At 38.0% G+C, this 18254-nt stretch overlaps 1 protein-coding gene across 2 annotated transcripts in view; it reads right to left on the bottom strand.

Moving 5' to 3' along the window:
* Positions 1-3188: 3188 nt before the first annotated feature.
* The window catches only part of PALMD (palmdelphin), a 55659-nt gene continuing 40593 nt past the window's right edge, over positions 3189-18254 (bottom strand). For both annotated transcript variants that reach the window (XM_067727005.1, XM_067727004.1), the window contains exons 5-9: positions 10965-11079; positions 10795-10828; positions 10561-10674; positions 7796-8890; positions 3189-3541 (exon numbers count right to left, since the gene is read on the bottom strand). In XM_067727005.1, coding sequence (XP_067583106.1) covers positions 3498-3541; positions 7796-8890; positions 10561-10674; positions 10795-10828; positions 10965-11079 — 1402 coding nt within the window. In that variant the 3' untranslated portion in view covers positions 3189-3497. The remainder of the gene's footprint in view (positions 3542-7795; positions 8891-10560; positions 10675-10794; positions 10829-10964; positions 11080-18254) is intronic.

The following is an 18254-nucleotide window of genomic DNA, read 5'->3' as shown; positions in this document are numbered from 1 at the left end:
AGGATATGGGGAGGGGGAAGGGTAAGCTGTGACAAAGCGAGAGAGAGGCATGGACATATATACACTACCAAACGTAAGGTAGATAGCTAGTGGGAAGCAGCCGCATGGCACAGGGAGATCAGCTCGGTGCTTTGTGACTGCCTGGAGTGGTGGGATAGGGAGGGTAGGAGGGATGGTGATGCAAATGGAAGAGATATGGGGACATATGTATATGTATAACTGATTCACTTTGTTATAAAGCAGAAACTAACACACCATTGTAAAGCAATTATACTCCAATAAAGATGTTAAAAAAAACCCACAATTCCATTCACAACCATCAAATAGAATAAAAGAGGAATAAATTTAAGGAGATGTAAGACTTGTACAATGAAAAATACAACGCATTATTGAAAGAAACTAAAGAAGACCTGATGAAATGGAAAGTCATCTCATGTTCAAAACATTTATGGGTGTATGTCAAAGGTGCATAGGAACAAACTGAAAGAGCTTGCAGTGGCCAGAGCTGGAGCTATTTGAGCAACAAATTGTGTTGGATTATAACTCAAGTGTAGTGTAAACACCCATGAGTCTACACTGATTTAAATTAATGATTGAATAAATAAACAAATGCGGGAGAATAGACAAATCTCCTGTGCAGAAGAATTTGAAATAATTGATGTAGGTACTCTATCCTCAAGGAGAGTGTGCCTAACTCCCTACTCCTTAAGTATGGGCTGTGCATAGTGAGTTCCCGCCAAAGCATACAGCAAAAAAGAATAATTTTACAGTGAAGTAATCTGACTAAACTATATCAGCCAGGTTATCAAGGTCAACATTAACAGTATGCACTTTCATGTTGAAAGTATGTACCCTTGATATGATGTGATGAAAATGGCAATTTACCTCTTTTGTCTTCCTTTCCCAAACTTATGACCTCAGTCTAATCATGAAAGAAACATCAGACAATTTGCAACAGAGGGACATCTTACACAATACTTGGCCAGTAATTTTAAAAACTGTCAAGCTTGTCAAAAACGAGGAAAGTCTGAAAAGCAGTCACAGCCAAGTGGAGCCTAAGAGGACATGACAACTAAAAGTAATGTGGTTTTCTGTATGAGATCCTGGAACTGAATAAAGGACATTAGGTAAAAACTAAGGAAATCTGAATAAACTATAAGACCTTAATTAATAATAATGTATCATTATTGGTTCATTAATTATAACAAATGTACCATACTAATGTAAGATGTTAATAATAGGGGAAACTGGGTGTGGAGTATATGGGAACTTTGTATTATGTTTTGGATTTTTCTCTTAATCTAAAACTGTTCTTTAATGTTGAATATAGTTAGCTGTGGGTAGCATAACTCGGGAGTGTGTGTCTCCTCATTTGGGTGAGAAGGTGAGACCTTTTTTATTAAAGGATAGCTGCATCTTATTAGATGGAAACAGTTGTTTTTTAGTTGCTTGAATGGTCAACAGTATGTAGAAAGATAAACACGGAAGCTGGGTAGAAAAATGAGTGGACAGTGCCAGTTTAATTCTTCATCTTTATCTTCATCATTTAATGCTTCATCTCCAAATCCACCCTTCTTTGCCCTGCTTTGTGATGTAAACATTTCTTCTTTGCCAGCTGAAGCAATGTTAGCCTTTGCCAGTAGAGGGTACTGGAGGGATGCTGCATGGCAATAGCAGCAAGAAGGCACCTCACTTCGGTTTTCCAGCTTTCTTTCCTTTTCCCTGAGCACAGGAGCCAGTGGATTGGTGTGTAGATGGTCCAGACTCACCTCAGCAGCCCTGACTGACCGGTTCCAGCTTTGCACTCAGACCCCATTCTGCCCACCTGGCAGCCATTTCTGCAGCAGCGCCCGCTTTACCCCCAGGCAAAAGACCAGTTCCCACTTCCCACACCTTCTGGCCATGCTGGGCCACTTCTGCATACAAGCCCCGGTCCGTGCCTCATGATCTGCCAGACAGATTCAGGCTTATGTTGCTTGAACCCAACTGGTGTTACACAGCCTCCCCTTGCAGACTACATCTTTCCCCTTCTGAACCACTTATTCATTCATTTGCTTATTGATCACTTACTAGGTGCCAGGCAGTGTTCTAATAAACTTTTGTGTACAAAAACCAAAACCCAAACCCAGTGATTTAATCACAAGGATGGCAGAGCTACAAAAGAATGTGCAGATTTGACAAGTCACTTATGCTAAAGTCAGAAGCATGAAAAGGAAGGAATGGGACCCTTGGACCTGGGATAGGGGTGTTTGTATTAAAGTGCTTCTGAAATTTGACCTTCCAGATTTCCTGGAACATTCCAGGCCAGCAGAGGAGCTCTTTCCTCCTAGAGAACAACTGCCCCTTGCAGACACCTCATCTGAGGCTGATGCTCTCCAGGTAATGCTTGCCCTCATCAGGATCTGCTTGTTTTACTTCTCATTGCCTCCACACTAGTAGCTAAGATAATTTCATCATGGTCTCACCAGGGCAATTCAGTGTTTTCCCAAGAGAAAACAGACCATTCACTGAAAGACTTGTCAGGACCTGGATAATTAGCACTGGCACGATCCAGGGGAAGATGTATTTGAGTGGATTTTGAGGGTGTTGGATGGAGGGCAGTATAACAAGGTAAGGCAGGAAATAATTGGTATGGGAGTATTCTCCTTCAAATCATGATTTAATATCCTGGCAAGAATACTTAGGAATGAAATGTTGTACACTTTCTTATAATGTTTTAATATTAGGATTCTAACTTGTTTACAAGAATTGGTCAAACATTAGATCAGATTTGTGTTGAGAATTTGGGAAGTCCTCCATCCAACAGTCTTGGGTCATAATCAGTCATTGTACCCTGGAATTCACATTGAACTGAATGAAAGAAAAGATGATATTTCAAGAAAACTGAACATATTGGTTATCAACTGTAAAGTCATGTACGCTATCAAGATAATCCAAATCCAGTCCCCAAATATGAGGATAATTATTGCATGCACCTTTAAAATGTATGCAAAGAGTTTTAAGTCTCAATTGAATTGGTCCTTAGCAAGAGGATGTAGTTGTCTTAGAGCCTTGTTGACTTGGGATGGCATGTTTACTTGTCAGAGTTGAAGATGAATATTTCTGTGATGAGGTGCAGTGGCTTCCTATGATCTTTCAATCTTTGTGTCAGCAAAATTACAAGGTCAGTTAATAAAATACAGTCGGGCTATTTTAAATAACTTTATTCTTAAATTTAACAAGCTCTTATTAGAAATGCTTTGGTATCAATACAATAAAAATATGTTGGTTTCCCCCCACTGAATCATGTCAAGTAACTGGAAAAGTTAAGAGTTTGTTCTCCCCAGCTTTTTTGGTATTTGTTTCAAATAATGACTACTGCTTATTCACATGGCTTAATATGGGTATAATTATAATTTTTTGTATCTCAGGAAAAAGAAACAAAATATCTGGAAGAGAAATTTGCAAATGTTTCTTAGTTTCTTCTTCAAAGGGTGTTTACGTAGATGGTACACCTCTTAGATAACTTTTTTCCCCAGCTTTGCCATTCTCATCCTTAAGGCTGCAAAATAAAGAAAAAATAGAGAGAGAGTTATGGGAAAAAAAGCTTTACTTTTCACTCTAAATGACCATTACATAGATTGCAGGAAAGTTTGAAACATACCTCAGATGATTTTATCCAACAATGTGAGCATTGTTTTAGTAGCATAAAAAGATAGTAGAAATAATAAGCTATGGTTAACTTAGGGAAGAAGCAGGTTTGGAACTAGAAGGAACCTATTTCTATAAAAATTAAAAGAGCAAACACAGCATAAATTGAGTAAATACAGGATTAGTGCACAGTATCACTATTAGCCATAGATAAACAGCTATGGGTCAATGACTGTTTTGTGCATATTTCTGAGCTATGTACTACTAAAGAGAAAAAAGGCATTGACATAAACCCTAATTCATGATGGTTGGGTTATCTTTTAACTCATCAAACTTGGTTATCCCAAAGGGCTTCATCCTTGGATATAGAATAGCAAGAACAAAATTTTTAATAATGAAACGATACGAACCAGTATTTAGGAGTTGAAGTCATGATAAAATGTCTTTGTCAAGATATGTTATATGTGCTTTCAAAGGGCAAATTTATCTTTTTGAGAATATTTCACTGCTAATGGTATATTAGATGTAGAAACCATTTTAAAAATGTAGATTTAAAATTCATAACATTTCTCTGATGTTCTGGTATCATGCCATTAATATTTAAGAACAGAGTATAGCTGTCTCAGTCACGTTCCAAAAGTTGAGAGATGCTTTCAAGGCACTGATCATTACAATCATGTGTAATATGGCCCAAGAACCAGCTATTTAACTGTTTGCAAAATTTTGTTTAATTAAAAAAAATCAAAAAGGGAAATCATGTTTTCTTATTTCACAGCCATATATTAGTTGTCCATCAACAAATGAAATGACCCTATTTCTAAGAAGCTCTTTTTCACAAATACGAGAAGGTTGGGGATCTAATATTGTAAGAAGGCCACGGTCATTTTTATTTTCACTCTACTTATATGAAATGTTTTCATTTAAATGAAGTCAAAGAGCTTTATTTCCCTTGGAATTTTAAGGGAAATGATTATTTCCAGTGGCAGGATCAAGAATATTCCCTTGAATTCAGGACCAGCTGAGAGAATTTCCTTTGCTCTGTAGCCAGGAGGATGGTGTCGATTGCTGGGAGATGTCAGACGGTGAAACTGAAGGACAGGACTGTGCTTCCACAGCAAGAAGGCAGAAGGCAGAAGGCAAGTCTTTATAGGTTTTACTTTGGGATTTTTGGACCTCTATCTTGCCCATACCAAAAATGAAAACAGAGGAAACGTTCATCTTAAGGGACTTTTGAAGGTCTCTTTTAAGGCTGGGGCAAAATCCTCCTCCCTACAGCTACTCCTCAACTTAGATTCAGTAAATCAGGCATAGCCAGTGTGCTGTGGATTTTCAGTGAAGTTCTTAAAGGACATCCTGGATGTTTGCATCCTCAGGAGTGGGGTAATCCAGTAACTCACTGTCCCGTTTCTTAAGGGGGAAAAAAGAATTCTAGATTGTTAGAATCTGCTCTTCCTTTCTTTAGGCCTACGGTGAGTAGATGGTGTGAGTTCCAAGTAGATGTGTGGGGACACAGCTTCTGGCAATGGGAAGGCCCCTTGGTGTAGCAGCTAAAAGATCTGAGTCATCAGCTCTCCTTTTTACTTCTCCTTTCTGTTCTTCTCAGTTCTATATCTCCTCTCCTCATAGCAATTCAGATGCACAGTTTTGGCTGGTATTAACTTGAGGGAAGAGAGCTTGCCTCCTTACTCTCGGTGTTCCTTGGCTTCTAATGGTTGCCACAGGTTGGCAATTTTGCCACCACTAGCTTTTGAATCCCCCGGAGCTGAGTTTCCCTACCTCTTCATCCTGAAATGCCACTGACATCTGTAAGAAGGGAGAACAGAGCTAAAAGGAGTACAAAAGTAGGTTGGTGAGGATTACCAAAGGGAGTCAACTGTCTGGCTGGTGGGGATAGTAGGGGAGTCCCAGTAAAAGCTTACAGGGGCCACTCGTTAGATGCATTCGGCACTGAGCCAGATATTTTGAACATGATCCTGTTATATTTATTGATACATAAATAAATGGACATAAATTTGCCTAAATTTTCTTGTTGTGTCTTATCCTTTTCAAAGTTTTGGCTAAAAAATCTGATCTTTAGGGTCTCCAGGCTCCACCTTTTTCCATCTTTCTTCCTCCTTCATGTTCTTTTTCAAGTTAAAAATTGCTCTCAGGTCAGGCTTTGATAACAGCATTTACACTAAGAGAAAAGAGACTTACACTTATTAACTATTGTGCCTACTAGGAATATTTATATATAGTAGGGCACCTATACCATAAATAAAGGAATGGACTGAAATGGTGGATTTTCAAGTATCAATATGTATTTTTTTGGGGGGGAGGCGTTTAGAGGGAGAAGCTCAACCTAGTTGGTGCTTGTGAAATTGAAATGCATAGGTGGCTATATATTCTATGAATATGGACGTACCCTGAAGGCATATGTCAATATGATATACTTATTTTAAAAAACCCATTAAAAATATCAGTTCTGTAATCCACATGGTGAATTGGAAAATGGGAGTGTAAAATGATGTCATAACAGAAGGCAAGGAATTTGGAGCATTCTGTTTATAAGATGATTTGATTGATAGTACAACATTTGTATTGTTACTTTGTCTGCAAAAGGTCTTCCTGTTTTCATTATTTTAGTTCAGTGGCATGATTAGTGTTGTCTGGAAACATTAGTCACTTCCTGTCTTTTTCTCTGGGATATATGTGTTGACATGGGTAGGGGAGAAGGAATAAGGGTGTTCGGGAGGAGCTGGCTAACATCCAAGTTAAAAAATGGGAGGTTTTATAGTGTGTAATGTCACTGCTCTTGACCATAAACAGCATGCTCCTCTTTTCTAAGTCTTTGGTGTTGTTGTTTAAAAAATGAATTTAAGCTGCAAAGTTTGATCATTCTCGTAACAGAAGGGAGATTTTAGTTTTATCAGGTTTCCGTTGTGCGGACACACCATTCAACTCTGATTTGGGAAGATAATATAAGTGCGCACTTACCAAGAGCTTAGAAATTCTTCAGATAATTAAATTTACAATAGGTATGTTTAATTTAACTACTTAAAAAATGGAAGAGGTCCATTTTATCGTATTATTGGCAACCTAAGACTGGGTTTCTTGGTTGCAGAGGAAGAATCCTTCCTGAACGGTGCAGGTACTACCAACAGTTCTGTAGAATTATTAGGTTTTTTGATTGCTGGATTAGCTGGGACTCAATAGTTATTGCTTTTTAATGAAAATTCTTCTATTAGAACATTTAAAATTACTGTTCCTTTCACAGATCTAGTACGTATGTCTGGGTAATTTGATTTATGTCTTTAGCTATTATAATTCATTTTATCAGCTATTATAATTAATTTTATCATATTCTTATTTATTGTTTACAAAGAATGTAGTAACAAAGTACAAAGTAAGTAGAAAACAATATTCAAGTGATAATAAAGAATCTAAAATTGATGAGCTATTAGTTTTGTAGAAAAAGTGTTATTTTCTATTCAATGCTAGAAAAGCTAGATAGCTCTAAAACTTTACAGAGAATGAGAATATGTGGAATGCAAATGTTTAGAAAATAAAAGAATGAAATTTCTAAGTTAGGGAAGATTATGTGACATTAAATGTTATAGATAATGTAGAATAAACTGATATTCTTTTTTAAAATATAGAAAAATTAAGGAAATAAAGTTAATAAAATTATAAAAGTATAGAAAAACAAGATATAACAAAGTAATAAAATATCACATTGAAAGTAAAATTTGTTTCTTGTTTTTTCGTGCAAAATTAAGGCAATTTGTTAACTTATGCAGGAAGTTTAAATCACAGAGAGACACAAAAAAAGAGCTGGCTTCGATTCTCATGGGAAACGATCTAATATTGATCCAACATGATAGTAATTCAAATACATTTACACCCATACCATGCCAGAAGATGAATTTCAAGTTACTAAGGTCAATCAATGCAGTACCCAAATAAGGCAACAAATTTTTGTTTCACTTTCTTTATCTTTTGAAGTGACTTAGTCACTTTGCTTATGATGATAACAGTTCATATCAGCATTAATAAAAAAATCTTAGCATGTATTAGCTTATGAAGTGGTCAAAAAAAAGCTGAAAGCACGAGGGTTTGGTAACAACACAAAGAGAAGATTATCACAGGACTAGACAGCAGTGACAAACCTTGTCGTTTTTGTTACCTGTTAGGGAGGGATCCTCAGTCCCATCTCCTGCTATCTGAACGTCGAGTGGAGGATGGTGGACAGGGCTGCCTAAGCTTTCTTCTTGCTCTTTCAGGGATATGGAATTTTTGTGGGGAGATTTATGGTTTCTGTTTTCATGGGGATTAACTTCTGATCTCTTTCTTGGAAGTGGTGTTGGTTTGGCAGGCTGGAAAACCTGACTGTAGGGGGCTATGGGATGGTAGGATAGTTTCTCAGCTTCTCCTTCACCCGCCTCCTCCTCATCAATCACAACCAGCTCAGCATGGATGACCCCGTCATATCCCGTCAGAAGCTTCTTTTCTTCCTCATTGTCTTCTGCCTGCTGATAACCCATGAAAATCATTGTCACGGGTTCTTTCTCATCCATGTCAGAAGGCAGGGAATGAACAATATTATATCTAATGTCTTCCTCATCCTCCTGGCAAGTAGGTGAAGAACCCTGGCGTTCTGACTTCCCAACTAGTGCTTCGCTGGGACTCAGTCCCGCCTTTGGAGAGGGAGCATACCTGTCCTGCATTACATTGGATTCTTCCCAAGGAGTCATCAGCCTCTTTTGCTGGGTGTGGGGTGTCTCCTCTGCTTGTTGAAGCATCGATCGGGGTTGAGGTATTGGCCGAACGGGACTGATGTGATTGAAGCTGTTGCCGCTCTCCTCTGAAAGTCCATTGTCCATGTTGTGTGTGGATCTATTCACATCATTACCCAGTCCGTTAGCTTTAATCTTTATCCTTTCTTGAAAGTTTGGTCCAGGAGTTACCTTCTCTCTCTGTGGCGTTGTAGGTCTGCAAAATGGATTGGCATATACAGGCTCATGATACTCTGTTGGGGATTTAGAATTTCTCTCTGAAGCTTGTCTTAAAAGTTCCTCTACTTCAACTGGTGCCAGGCCGTCGGTGCCGTTGTATGCTGCACTGTGATTAGAGCTTACTGCATATACTGACTTTTGCCCATCGTCATAAACTTTTATCCCTGTACCTTTAAAGTCATCTGATGGGAGAGGTATTGAAGACAGGACTGTACTTTCTCCGGTCTTCAAGTCTTTTTCAACTTTGATTTCCATGGCATACAAAGCTGTCGAGAGACAAATTTGATCCCTGATTTAGTTAACTTTTTCTCTTTTTAACTAGCTAGCTTTCACAGTGTTTATTTTTATATTAAGTATCCCCTTTGTTCTTTTATGAAATGTCTTTTTAAAATTTCTGATTTTATTCATTAATTATATAATGACTAATAGTTTAATGACATGGGTTTTTGTGTAAGGATGTATGAAATTACTGAAAAAATGGAAAAGATTGAAGAAGAGAAGCTGATTGGAGAAAAGAAACTGATGGTTCCTAACGGTAAGGATTTTCATTGGGGAACCAAAAGATATCCCCTTTCTAATGAATAAATCCAACACAACAGATTTACATTCTTTACATTGCTCAGGGATCAGATCTTTTTTTTAGTGAGGAAGAATATATCTCTCTGTGTATTACTGTAGATAAAAGGCCAAGCACTGTATATTTTATTGTTACAGCCTTGCTGCACAGGCCAGCAGCCTGTTGAAATTAGAGAGGAGTGTTCTAAAATTTTCCCAACTGGGAGGTTGTTAAATGTAGAACTGGTATAGAAGAGGGAGGGAGTAGGCTAGAATCACATGCTTCTCATTTTGCCTTATGTTTCTTTTCATTTTCACTCCCATTTTTAAGAAGGGCTAAAAATAGAGCACTATCAGCTATACTAAAACAACTGAATTGGGGAGAACTGGTTGATTTTGGGGAAGTTGAAATCTGCTTCATGTCCCTGGCAAGATCCTGAGGGCTGTGATTTTAACTGGCAGAGTAAAGCCAATGGGATCCTGGGCAAAATTACAACGTTGTACTGCCTGCTTTACTGTGTGCTCCCACCTTCCTCTGTGAATGCATCTTGCATGTCATCTCTCCTCCGTAGCCCAGTGGTTCTTGGGCTTCCCTGGCTACCCAAATAAAACTGCAACACCTTCACCCACAATTGCCCTATCCCCCTTCTCTGTTTTCTTCTTCTCTTTAGTATTTTCACTTCCTAATATGATATATTTTATTTGTTTATCTAATTTTTAATCTATTTTCTCCCTTAGAATGTCAACTCTATGAGGGCAGAGATTTTTTGTTTTATTCATTACTGTATTCTTAGTGTGAGAACTGAGCTTGGCATAGAGTAGGGGGTTCACTGAATATTTGTTGAATGAATGAATGAATGAATGAATGACTACTTCCTGCAGATAGAGTGTAGCTTCTCTTTTCACTCTAAAATTCAAAGGTTCCCTCTCTGCTCCAATACAAGCCTTCATTTTCCCTGGGGCTTTGAAGTATTAGTGTCATGCAAATCATTCCCACATGGGGGTAAGTAATGCCGAGCCTTCTCAAGGGGAATATTTTCAATTCATTCATTTCATTTCATTTTATTCTAGTGTCTACTACATGGAATATGTTGGGAGAGATATTTTTGAGCAGGGGAGCTTTGCTTTAAGAGCTTCTTGTTTCCTTCAGGCCTTTATCTTCCCTGTTCTTACCTGGTTTGCAGGGGAATGAAATGCGTGGAATAAATATTGTAACCCCATTATCCCTACTTTTGTAAGTGACTCACATACCTCATGGAACTTTGTAAAATGGACCATTGCTTAACCTGGAAGGATAGAATGTCACAGCAAGTTGCTAATATTTGATGTTGTAAAATCTGAATTTGAGAACCTACCATTGAAGACAGATTTTTTTGTATACCTTTTCTATTTTGTTCATCATCTTCTATTCCTTCATTTCTTTCCTTCCTTAATCTGGAAGGTATGTAGGATTTTGGAAGGTCAGGGATATTAGCATAGATGTCTTCAATTGACTCTGTAAAATCAATATTAATTTAAAATATATTTAGAATATATTTACAATAAAGGGAAAAATTCAGTGGACTTGTCAAAAAATATCTCAGTTAGACATAGCATAGGCTGCTCAAAAACATACCTCCTGATGTTTCTTCCTTTTCCACCTTCACAGACTATAAGAAAAAAGAATTCTCCATGATTAATACAGTTAAAAAATAAATTCTATATATGGATATACTTTGAAGAATTATATACTATTTGTGGAATCACTTTGGGAGGGATTCAGTTTTTAAATTAGCTAATGCTTACCCGTATTATGTCTTCTGTTGTCCTCTCAACTGATTTTAGTTTCTTTAAAATTGCCTCTTCATTGGTTGAGATTTGTAGTTCAGCTTTTTCAAGATCTTGGATCTCTTTCTCAAGTCTGAACAAAAAGATATACTTTATATTACTTAAGACAGTACAAATACAGAGCTCTCAAATATATATTCCCCATACACAAACTTTACTTGGAATATTAAATGTAAGTATCCAGATACCTTCTAAGAACTTAGCATCACACCAAACATCACATTAAGTACATAGAAGATACCCAATACCTGAATTTGGCTCAACATTTTTCAATGAAAGTTTTTTTATTTTTGACAAAGGGGATTCTTAGGTAAAATATTTGACCCTTGGTCCCATTTTCTTCATTGCGACTACTAATGTTACTTCCACATGAAACAGAGATTTGTTTTACAAAGAGACTTAAGTTTAAAGTTGGACCAAAAGGAATGGTCCATCTGTCATTATCCTTCAGATTGTTAATTTTTCTTACACAAGTTTTCATATAAATTGTTTGGAGAAAACATTATAATTTTATTTTCTAGCCAAGCAACACTTTGTAACATTATAATTATTAAATTTGATTTAAAATCATAGATATTTAACACTTAAAAACCCTGCATATCCTAACATTGAGAATGACACTTCATTTTAATTTCACAGTTCTCTAAAAGTTGTACCATATTATAGAGAGTAGAGTGAAGAGGTGAGAAATGGACAAAATCTAGTACAGTGGCCTCAGCTGCTGCTGTTTATGGAGACTACGTTTCCTAGGAAAAAAAATGTTATCACATAGCCTGACAAAGTATAAGGGAACTCGTAGGGACAGAAACAGACATTTGAAATTAGATTGTTGCTTTCTGAGCTGGTATCTAGACTAGTTTAGAGCTACATGTCTGATTCAAGTTAATTCCAGGGTGTGGCATCGTGACCTCTATCCTGGATAAAAACACACAACCACTAGCATTCACAAAGTTAGTAAAGCTGGCCCTGGGCAGCCGTGAAACGCATGTAGTTTCTCAGCCAAATACTCCTAGCTCTCAAATAAGCTGCCTCAAAAGATGGCTGCTTCGATATAGCGCGCTAGTTCAGGAGATGACAGCTGTGGGTATTACTGTCAGCTAAGATAATTGTCAGTTATTTTGACTTCCTTCTTTAAGATGGTCATGCATCTGGCAGCTCAAAATTCCTGTGCCACTGTCACACCAATACAAGTCCAAGCAGATCATTCTCCTACTTATTGCTTTCGTTTCAAAATTCTGACTTTCCTCCTGCCCCTAGCTGTTGGTAGTTGGCTGTTTATAGCTGAGGAGGTTTTCTTGCATATCATAGAACTCCAAGTAAAATGCAGTACCTCTGGTTTCTCAGAAGTTACTGAGATGTGATGCCATTCTATTAAATTCCCTCCACATCCATGGAGCACATTTGCCCATCAGTAGAGTTGTGGGGATATATGTTGGTTGGTACAGTAGAAAGTTCTATACTGAAAGTGGTGTATCTGGATTATTCTGTTTCTGCTACTCACGACTTGTGAGAGCCAATTCTTTTAACTGGCCTGGAACTCAGTTTTGTAACATGTACAATGAGAATATAGCACCTGCCTCACTTTATACAGAAACATGGTGAAGCTAAGAAGCAGTGATGTATTTGAAAGCACATTACATATAATTGATATCAGATGTAAATGTTATTATGGTATAATTATCAAAGGTTTTCTGCAATACACCATGTCTATTCCATGTCCTGTTCTGCAGGGTCCTTTACCTGACAGCATGTTAGAGACAGTCTAATGAGGGGCTTTTGGGTAGAAAACAAGAAGTTTCAAGTCATTGCTGTATAAAGTTCTGGGACCTCAGGATCCAGCTGTGGAACCAGGCGGACCTGGGTTTGAATTCTGGTTCATCTGTCAAGTTCCTGGGTGACCCTAGACAAGTCACCAGACCTTGCTAAGTCTCATTTTCTTCATTCATTCATTCAAAATGTTTGTTTAGCATCTACTTTATACCAGGCACTATCCTATTTGCTGGGTTATAACAGTGAACAAAACAGAGTTCCTGTCCTCAAGGAGTTTACATTCTAGTGGACAACACACTAACACAGGGGCCGGCAAATAGTAAATACTTCAGGCTTTGCAGGCCACGTTTGGTTTCTGTTGCATATTCATCTTTCGTATTTTCCATTTTATAACCTTTTAATAATATAAAAACAATTTCTAGCTCATGGCTATATAAAAAGTAGGCCAGGGCTAGATTTGCCAACTCCTGTAAATGTTGTGTGTGTATAACCCAGGATCAAATCTAGCCCTGGACTTTATATATATATACATATACGTATATATACATATATATATGTATATACATATACGTATATATACATATACACATCTCATATATATACTTATAAACACACATATATGCAAATATATATACATAATAAACAAATATGTGTATATGCACACATATATACATTTATTTATGAAGAAAAATGTTTCCATGAAAAAAGTAGCATAAGGACTATAAACAGAAGAATAAGGGAGACGGAGAGTGCCTGGGGAGGGGGCTCTATTTTACAGAGTGTGGTGATGGGGAGTTTTCTGACAAAGTCATTTGAGTAGAGATTGAAGGAAGTGAAGGAGGGACACACAAGGGTGTCGTGGGAGTGTGCTTCATAGAGAGGGAAGAGTAATTTGAAAACTTGAAATGAGAGGCAAGGGAATAAGGAGCTGAGTGGTGAGAAATAAAGTCAGAGAGGGGGTAGCCGCCAGATCATAGGGGGCCTTCGGCATGGTAAGGCCTTTGGGGAGCCTTTGGGAATTCTGAGCAGATGAGAAACATGCCAAGACATGAAATTTAAACAATTACATTGGCTGCGGTGTTGAAAATAGACTGGAGCGGGGCAAACATGGAGGTCTCAGTTGTTGAAATAATTCAGACGAAGATGGCTTAATCCAGGGTCCTTGCTGGTAGAAGAGTGAGAAGTGATTGGATGCTGGAAATATTTCAAAGGAAGAGCTGCCGGGCTATGTCCATAGATTACATATGAGAAGTGAGAGAAAGAGAGATGTCAAAGGTGATTCCAATGTTTGTAATCTGAATAATTGAAAAAATATGAATGCAATTGACCAAACTAACCTGGAAAGGAGAAGGAAGGAGCTTGGTGGGGAAGTGTTAAATGTGAGACAGTCAAATGGTGATATGGAGAGGACAGATATAAAAGTTGGGAGCTCAGTGAAGTCTGGGTTTGAAGATATAAAGTTGGGAGTTGGTATTTATAGCCATAGGAGTGGATAAGATTTCCTAGAAAGTTAGGGATTCCAAGGACTGAATCCTGGGGCAATTAAGCATTTAGAGGTCTGGGCAATGTTATCTACTTCGTAGGGTTTAATAAGGAATAAAATAAAAGAAATAGCGAGCACTTGGCAAATGCTAGTTTCCTCCTGTCTCTGCCCTTTTCTATTCCTGGGGCACAGAGATAGAGCTCTTGATCTCCCTGGGCAATTACATCTCAGGGAAGTATGAAATGCGCTGGTATTGGTAGTTGTTTTCCTCTGTAGAGAGGCCCATGCATAACGAAATGTCATGTAGTTCTCATGAATATCTTCAGACTAATATTGTAAGAGTATGAGGTTGAAAGCCTGCTAACCTCGTCAGAGTATCTGCTAATGAATGTTTTTGAAGGTTTTCAAGTCCTCAGTGAAAGCTGAATTAATATGAGGTTGTCGTCAAATGACACATCATGATATGTTTGTGAAAACAAAATAGAAACAAACACGCACCCCTTTCTCTTCTTTATAACAATTACAACCAATTCTCCATTAAATAGGTTAATAAGGAAGTATCTTGGTGCTAATTACTTAGAATTGCAAAATTCTGCCAGGAGATGCTTACTGATATAGAGCATTTCTTAAAATTCTCACTTCAATATGCTATTTTTATATGTTGATTTGATATATATATTCTGTATATTATTTGTGGATAACATAAATATTATTAAGAGAAAAACTTTAGATGTTTTTTGTTCTGACAAAGCTTTCTAAAAGATTAGAATGTCAGTGGAAGTAATGGGAGACCTGAAGATAAGGAACCGGCCTCTCTCTAGCCTACCCTCTCAAAAGACCAGAACTCAGAGGGGCAGGCACTGTGGTAGCCCAGCTGTAGAAGAAGAGTCCTCACAACCTCTACACCAGATGATGTACCAAGTTTTTGAGGAATGAGGATTCTTAAGGAACATAAAACAAAAATTACAACTGGTAGGCAGGTGCTATCTTTGTATAGTTAGTACAGTGGGTCTCAACTGATGGCAGTCTCCTCTCTGAGGTCATTCGTCAATGTCTGGACACATTTTTGGTTGTCAAAGCTTGAGAAGTGATACTGGCATCTAGTGGGTAGAGGCTGGGGATGCTGCTAAACATCCTAAATGCACGGCACTGTCCCCCACAACAAACACTTATCTGGTTCAAACTGTCAATAGTGCTGAAGTGGAGAAACGCTGGGCACCTAATACAGTGCCTGGTGTAGTATAGGTGCTTGATACGTGCTTTACAAGAGATTTTGAAATATCTACCTCTGGTATATTTTTACTTTTTCCTCATTATTTCTCTCTTCCATTTAGCTGTAATATAGAATCCAAACTTATTATTTTTTGAATAGAATTTGATCATCCTATTTTTATTGAAAATTATCATTTGGGTTCACTTGATTTTCAAATTGCTCTCTCTCTATATATAAATATATATTTATTTCCTGGCTCAGTGACCATTCATAATTGAGAGTATACTTAACCCTGATTTGAAGCTCCAACAATGCAGGGAATTCCCTGGCAGTCCAGTGGTTAAGACTCCGTGCTCTCACTGCTGAGGGCCCAGGTTCAATACCTGATTGGGGAACTAAGATCCCACAAGCCATGTGGTGCAGCCCAAAAGAAAACAAAACCAAACAAAATGCAGGGCTTAAATTAGGGCCTCATATCCAATCCTTTTCTAAAGGTTTCGGGTGGAGAGAAAATTTAGCAAGTATAAGTGAAGAATTGGGGAAATATATATCTATATATCTGTATGTGTGTATAGGTACATTCGTGTATACACATATATGTATATATGTATGTCTGTATTTTTGTGTGTGCATATATAAAATTTTAGTTTTACATATAAAAGTATAAATTTATGTGTATATACATGCATATGTAAAACTAATTTTTTTTTACTTGGAAAGCTTCGGGTAGGTCGCTGGGGGATAACTCTCTAACTTTCATCTACTTATCTCTCAGCTGATGGGTTAGAATTTCCATAAGTGCTACCACCCCCATCTCTAGAAGGTATTACCTTCCCGAATGGGAATTAAGCTCCTAGAAATGCTGATTCAGTTTGGTGAGAAACAGGCAGCAGAGAAAGAGAAATATCCTTCCTGGTGCCTCCTGGGCTCTTAGGCGGGGTCTGATGGATGAGTTAGTACCTCTCTCAGTTTCTGAGAGATGGTGAGCAGGCATCATGTGCCAATTTAGATAAGCAAAGTACATGAAAAAGGATTTGTAATGCTATCCATTATTGGAATCTTTCTTCTCCTTGCTTATTTGCTGGAGAAAAAGAGGGTTATTTTCAAGAGCTCCCTAGGTGAAAGCAGGTAGCTTTCATTTCATGCACTGTTCTAGCAATAATTTTCCTTAATCATCATGAGATAATATCCCCCATCCAATTCCAACATGCAAGTTATTGTCTTAGAAAAAGGACAGCACATTAACGCTGCATGCGCCAAGAAAGGGTTATTTCAGAAGGCAATTTTTCTGCTGCTAAGGGTCCATTTATCTCTTTCAGTTTTTGGTGGTGTTAACAAGGATTAACAACCTGACGGGGTTTGCTATTAGGCGCCAAACAAACGAGAAATCAGGAGAAAAAAATTCAAAAGTTTATGCCCTACCTTACAGTACTTCACTTGTTAGCGATTATAACAACATTTAATATGTACTGCGTATTTACACCGTACCAGGCACTGGCCTAATTAGTCCTCACAACACCCCCCAGGAGTACTGTTATTAGTTCCTTTCAACAGGTGAGCAAACTGGGCACCTAGAAAGACAACTGGTCCAGAGGCTTACAGGTAGCCTGTGACAGGATGGAATTTGAAATCAAGTCTCTGCCAAGAGAGCCTGAGCTCTGAACTCCCTGCTGATTAGCCACGATGGGAACAAAACTTTAAAAAATGGATTCTTATGAACTTACAAACAACATTCATTTGCTCAACAGTACAAAAGGATTTTTTTTTTTTCTTTCTGTGATAATAAAGTGAAGATTGAAATGCTAGCTGGGGTCTACCACAATGTAACAGTGCTGACTCATTACCTGTAAAGCTAATATTTCTCTCCTGGTCTTCATTGGAGTGATTTTGTTGTGCAGAGAACTTCTCTGCTTAGTGGTCTAGTCAGTACGACCAGGATTAAAGTCCAGGCTTTGTCATTTTTCTCTTTGGCTGCTTGAGTCTGGTTTTTGGTAGGAGTTCTTAGAATAGTCTTTTTCAAAGAGTCTGAGGTTTTCCAACCTAGTGCTACTTTATAGAGAGATTTTCTTTGCTTGGACACAAGATTATTGTTCAAAATAATGGAAGCTTTAGGTCTTAAATATAAAGCTGGTTATACAATTTGATTACAACTCCACAATTTGAATGTAACCACCAATGCTATGTTTGAAATTAAATTTATGACTGGCTTTAGCTATATACTTTGAAAGGACTGATGAATTAATACTTATGTCTTGGTAACTCAAGCTCTCTTATTAAAAGCCAGGACTACATAAAGAGGGTGCCAAATGGCCACTTCTCTGGGATGGCCTGAGTCAGCAGTTCTTAGACCCAGGCTGTGCCACTATTGATGTACCTCTGAGACCAGTTGATAGACGTGCTAGGACCACCTCTCCAAGCCCACCTCAGGCTAGACAAAGAAGGACCCAGTTTCTTTTTTGGGACTTACAGGCTCTCAGATATGTTTGCCTCCAACAGGGTGTTGAATTCAACGTGGAGTTGTAAGCAGTTGTAATTCCTGACTCTTCCCTTGGGCCAGAGATTCTTTCTTTTCTTCCCCACTGAATCTTGGGAGAACAGGAGGTGACTGGTGGTTTACCTATGTTTCGTGAGGGTTTTTTTTGGTGGGGGAGGTCCACTTTTTTTCCCCAGCTCTACCCATGGAAACAGAAAGTAAGCTCATATCAAAGCTAACTCACTTGGCCTAATTATTGACCCCCTCCAAGCTTCAGTTTTCTCATTTAAGGAATAATATTCACAAAGG

This window comes from Pseudorca crassidens, chromosome 2 (genome assembly GCF_039906515.1).
Source record: "Pseudorca crassidens isolate mPseCra1 chromosome 2, mPseCra1.hap1, whole genome shotgun sequence".
Classification (NCBI taxonomy): domain Eukaryota; kingdom Metazoa; phylum Chordata; class Mammalia; order Artiodactyla; family Delphinidae; genus Pseudorca; species Pseudorca crassidens.
The sequence above is the reverse complement of the archived record's forward strand: the minus strand, read 5'-3'. Positions and strand labels throughout refer to the sequence as shown.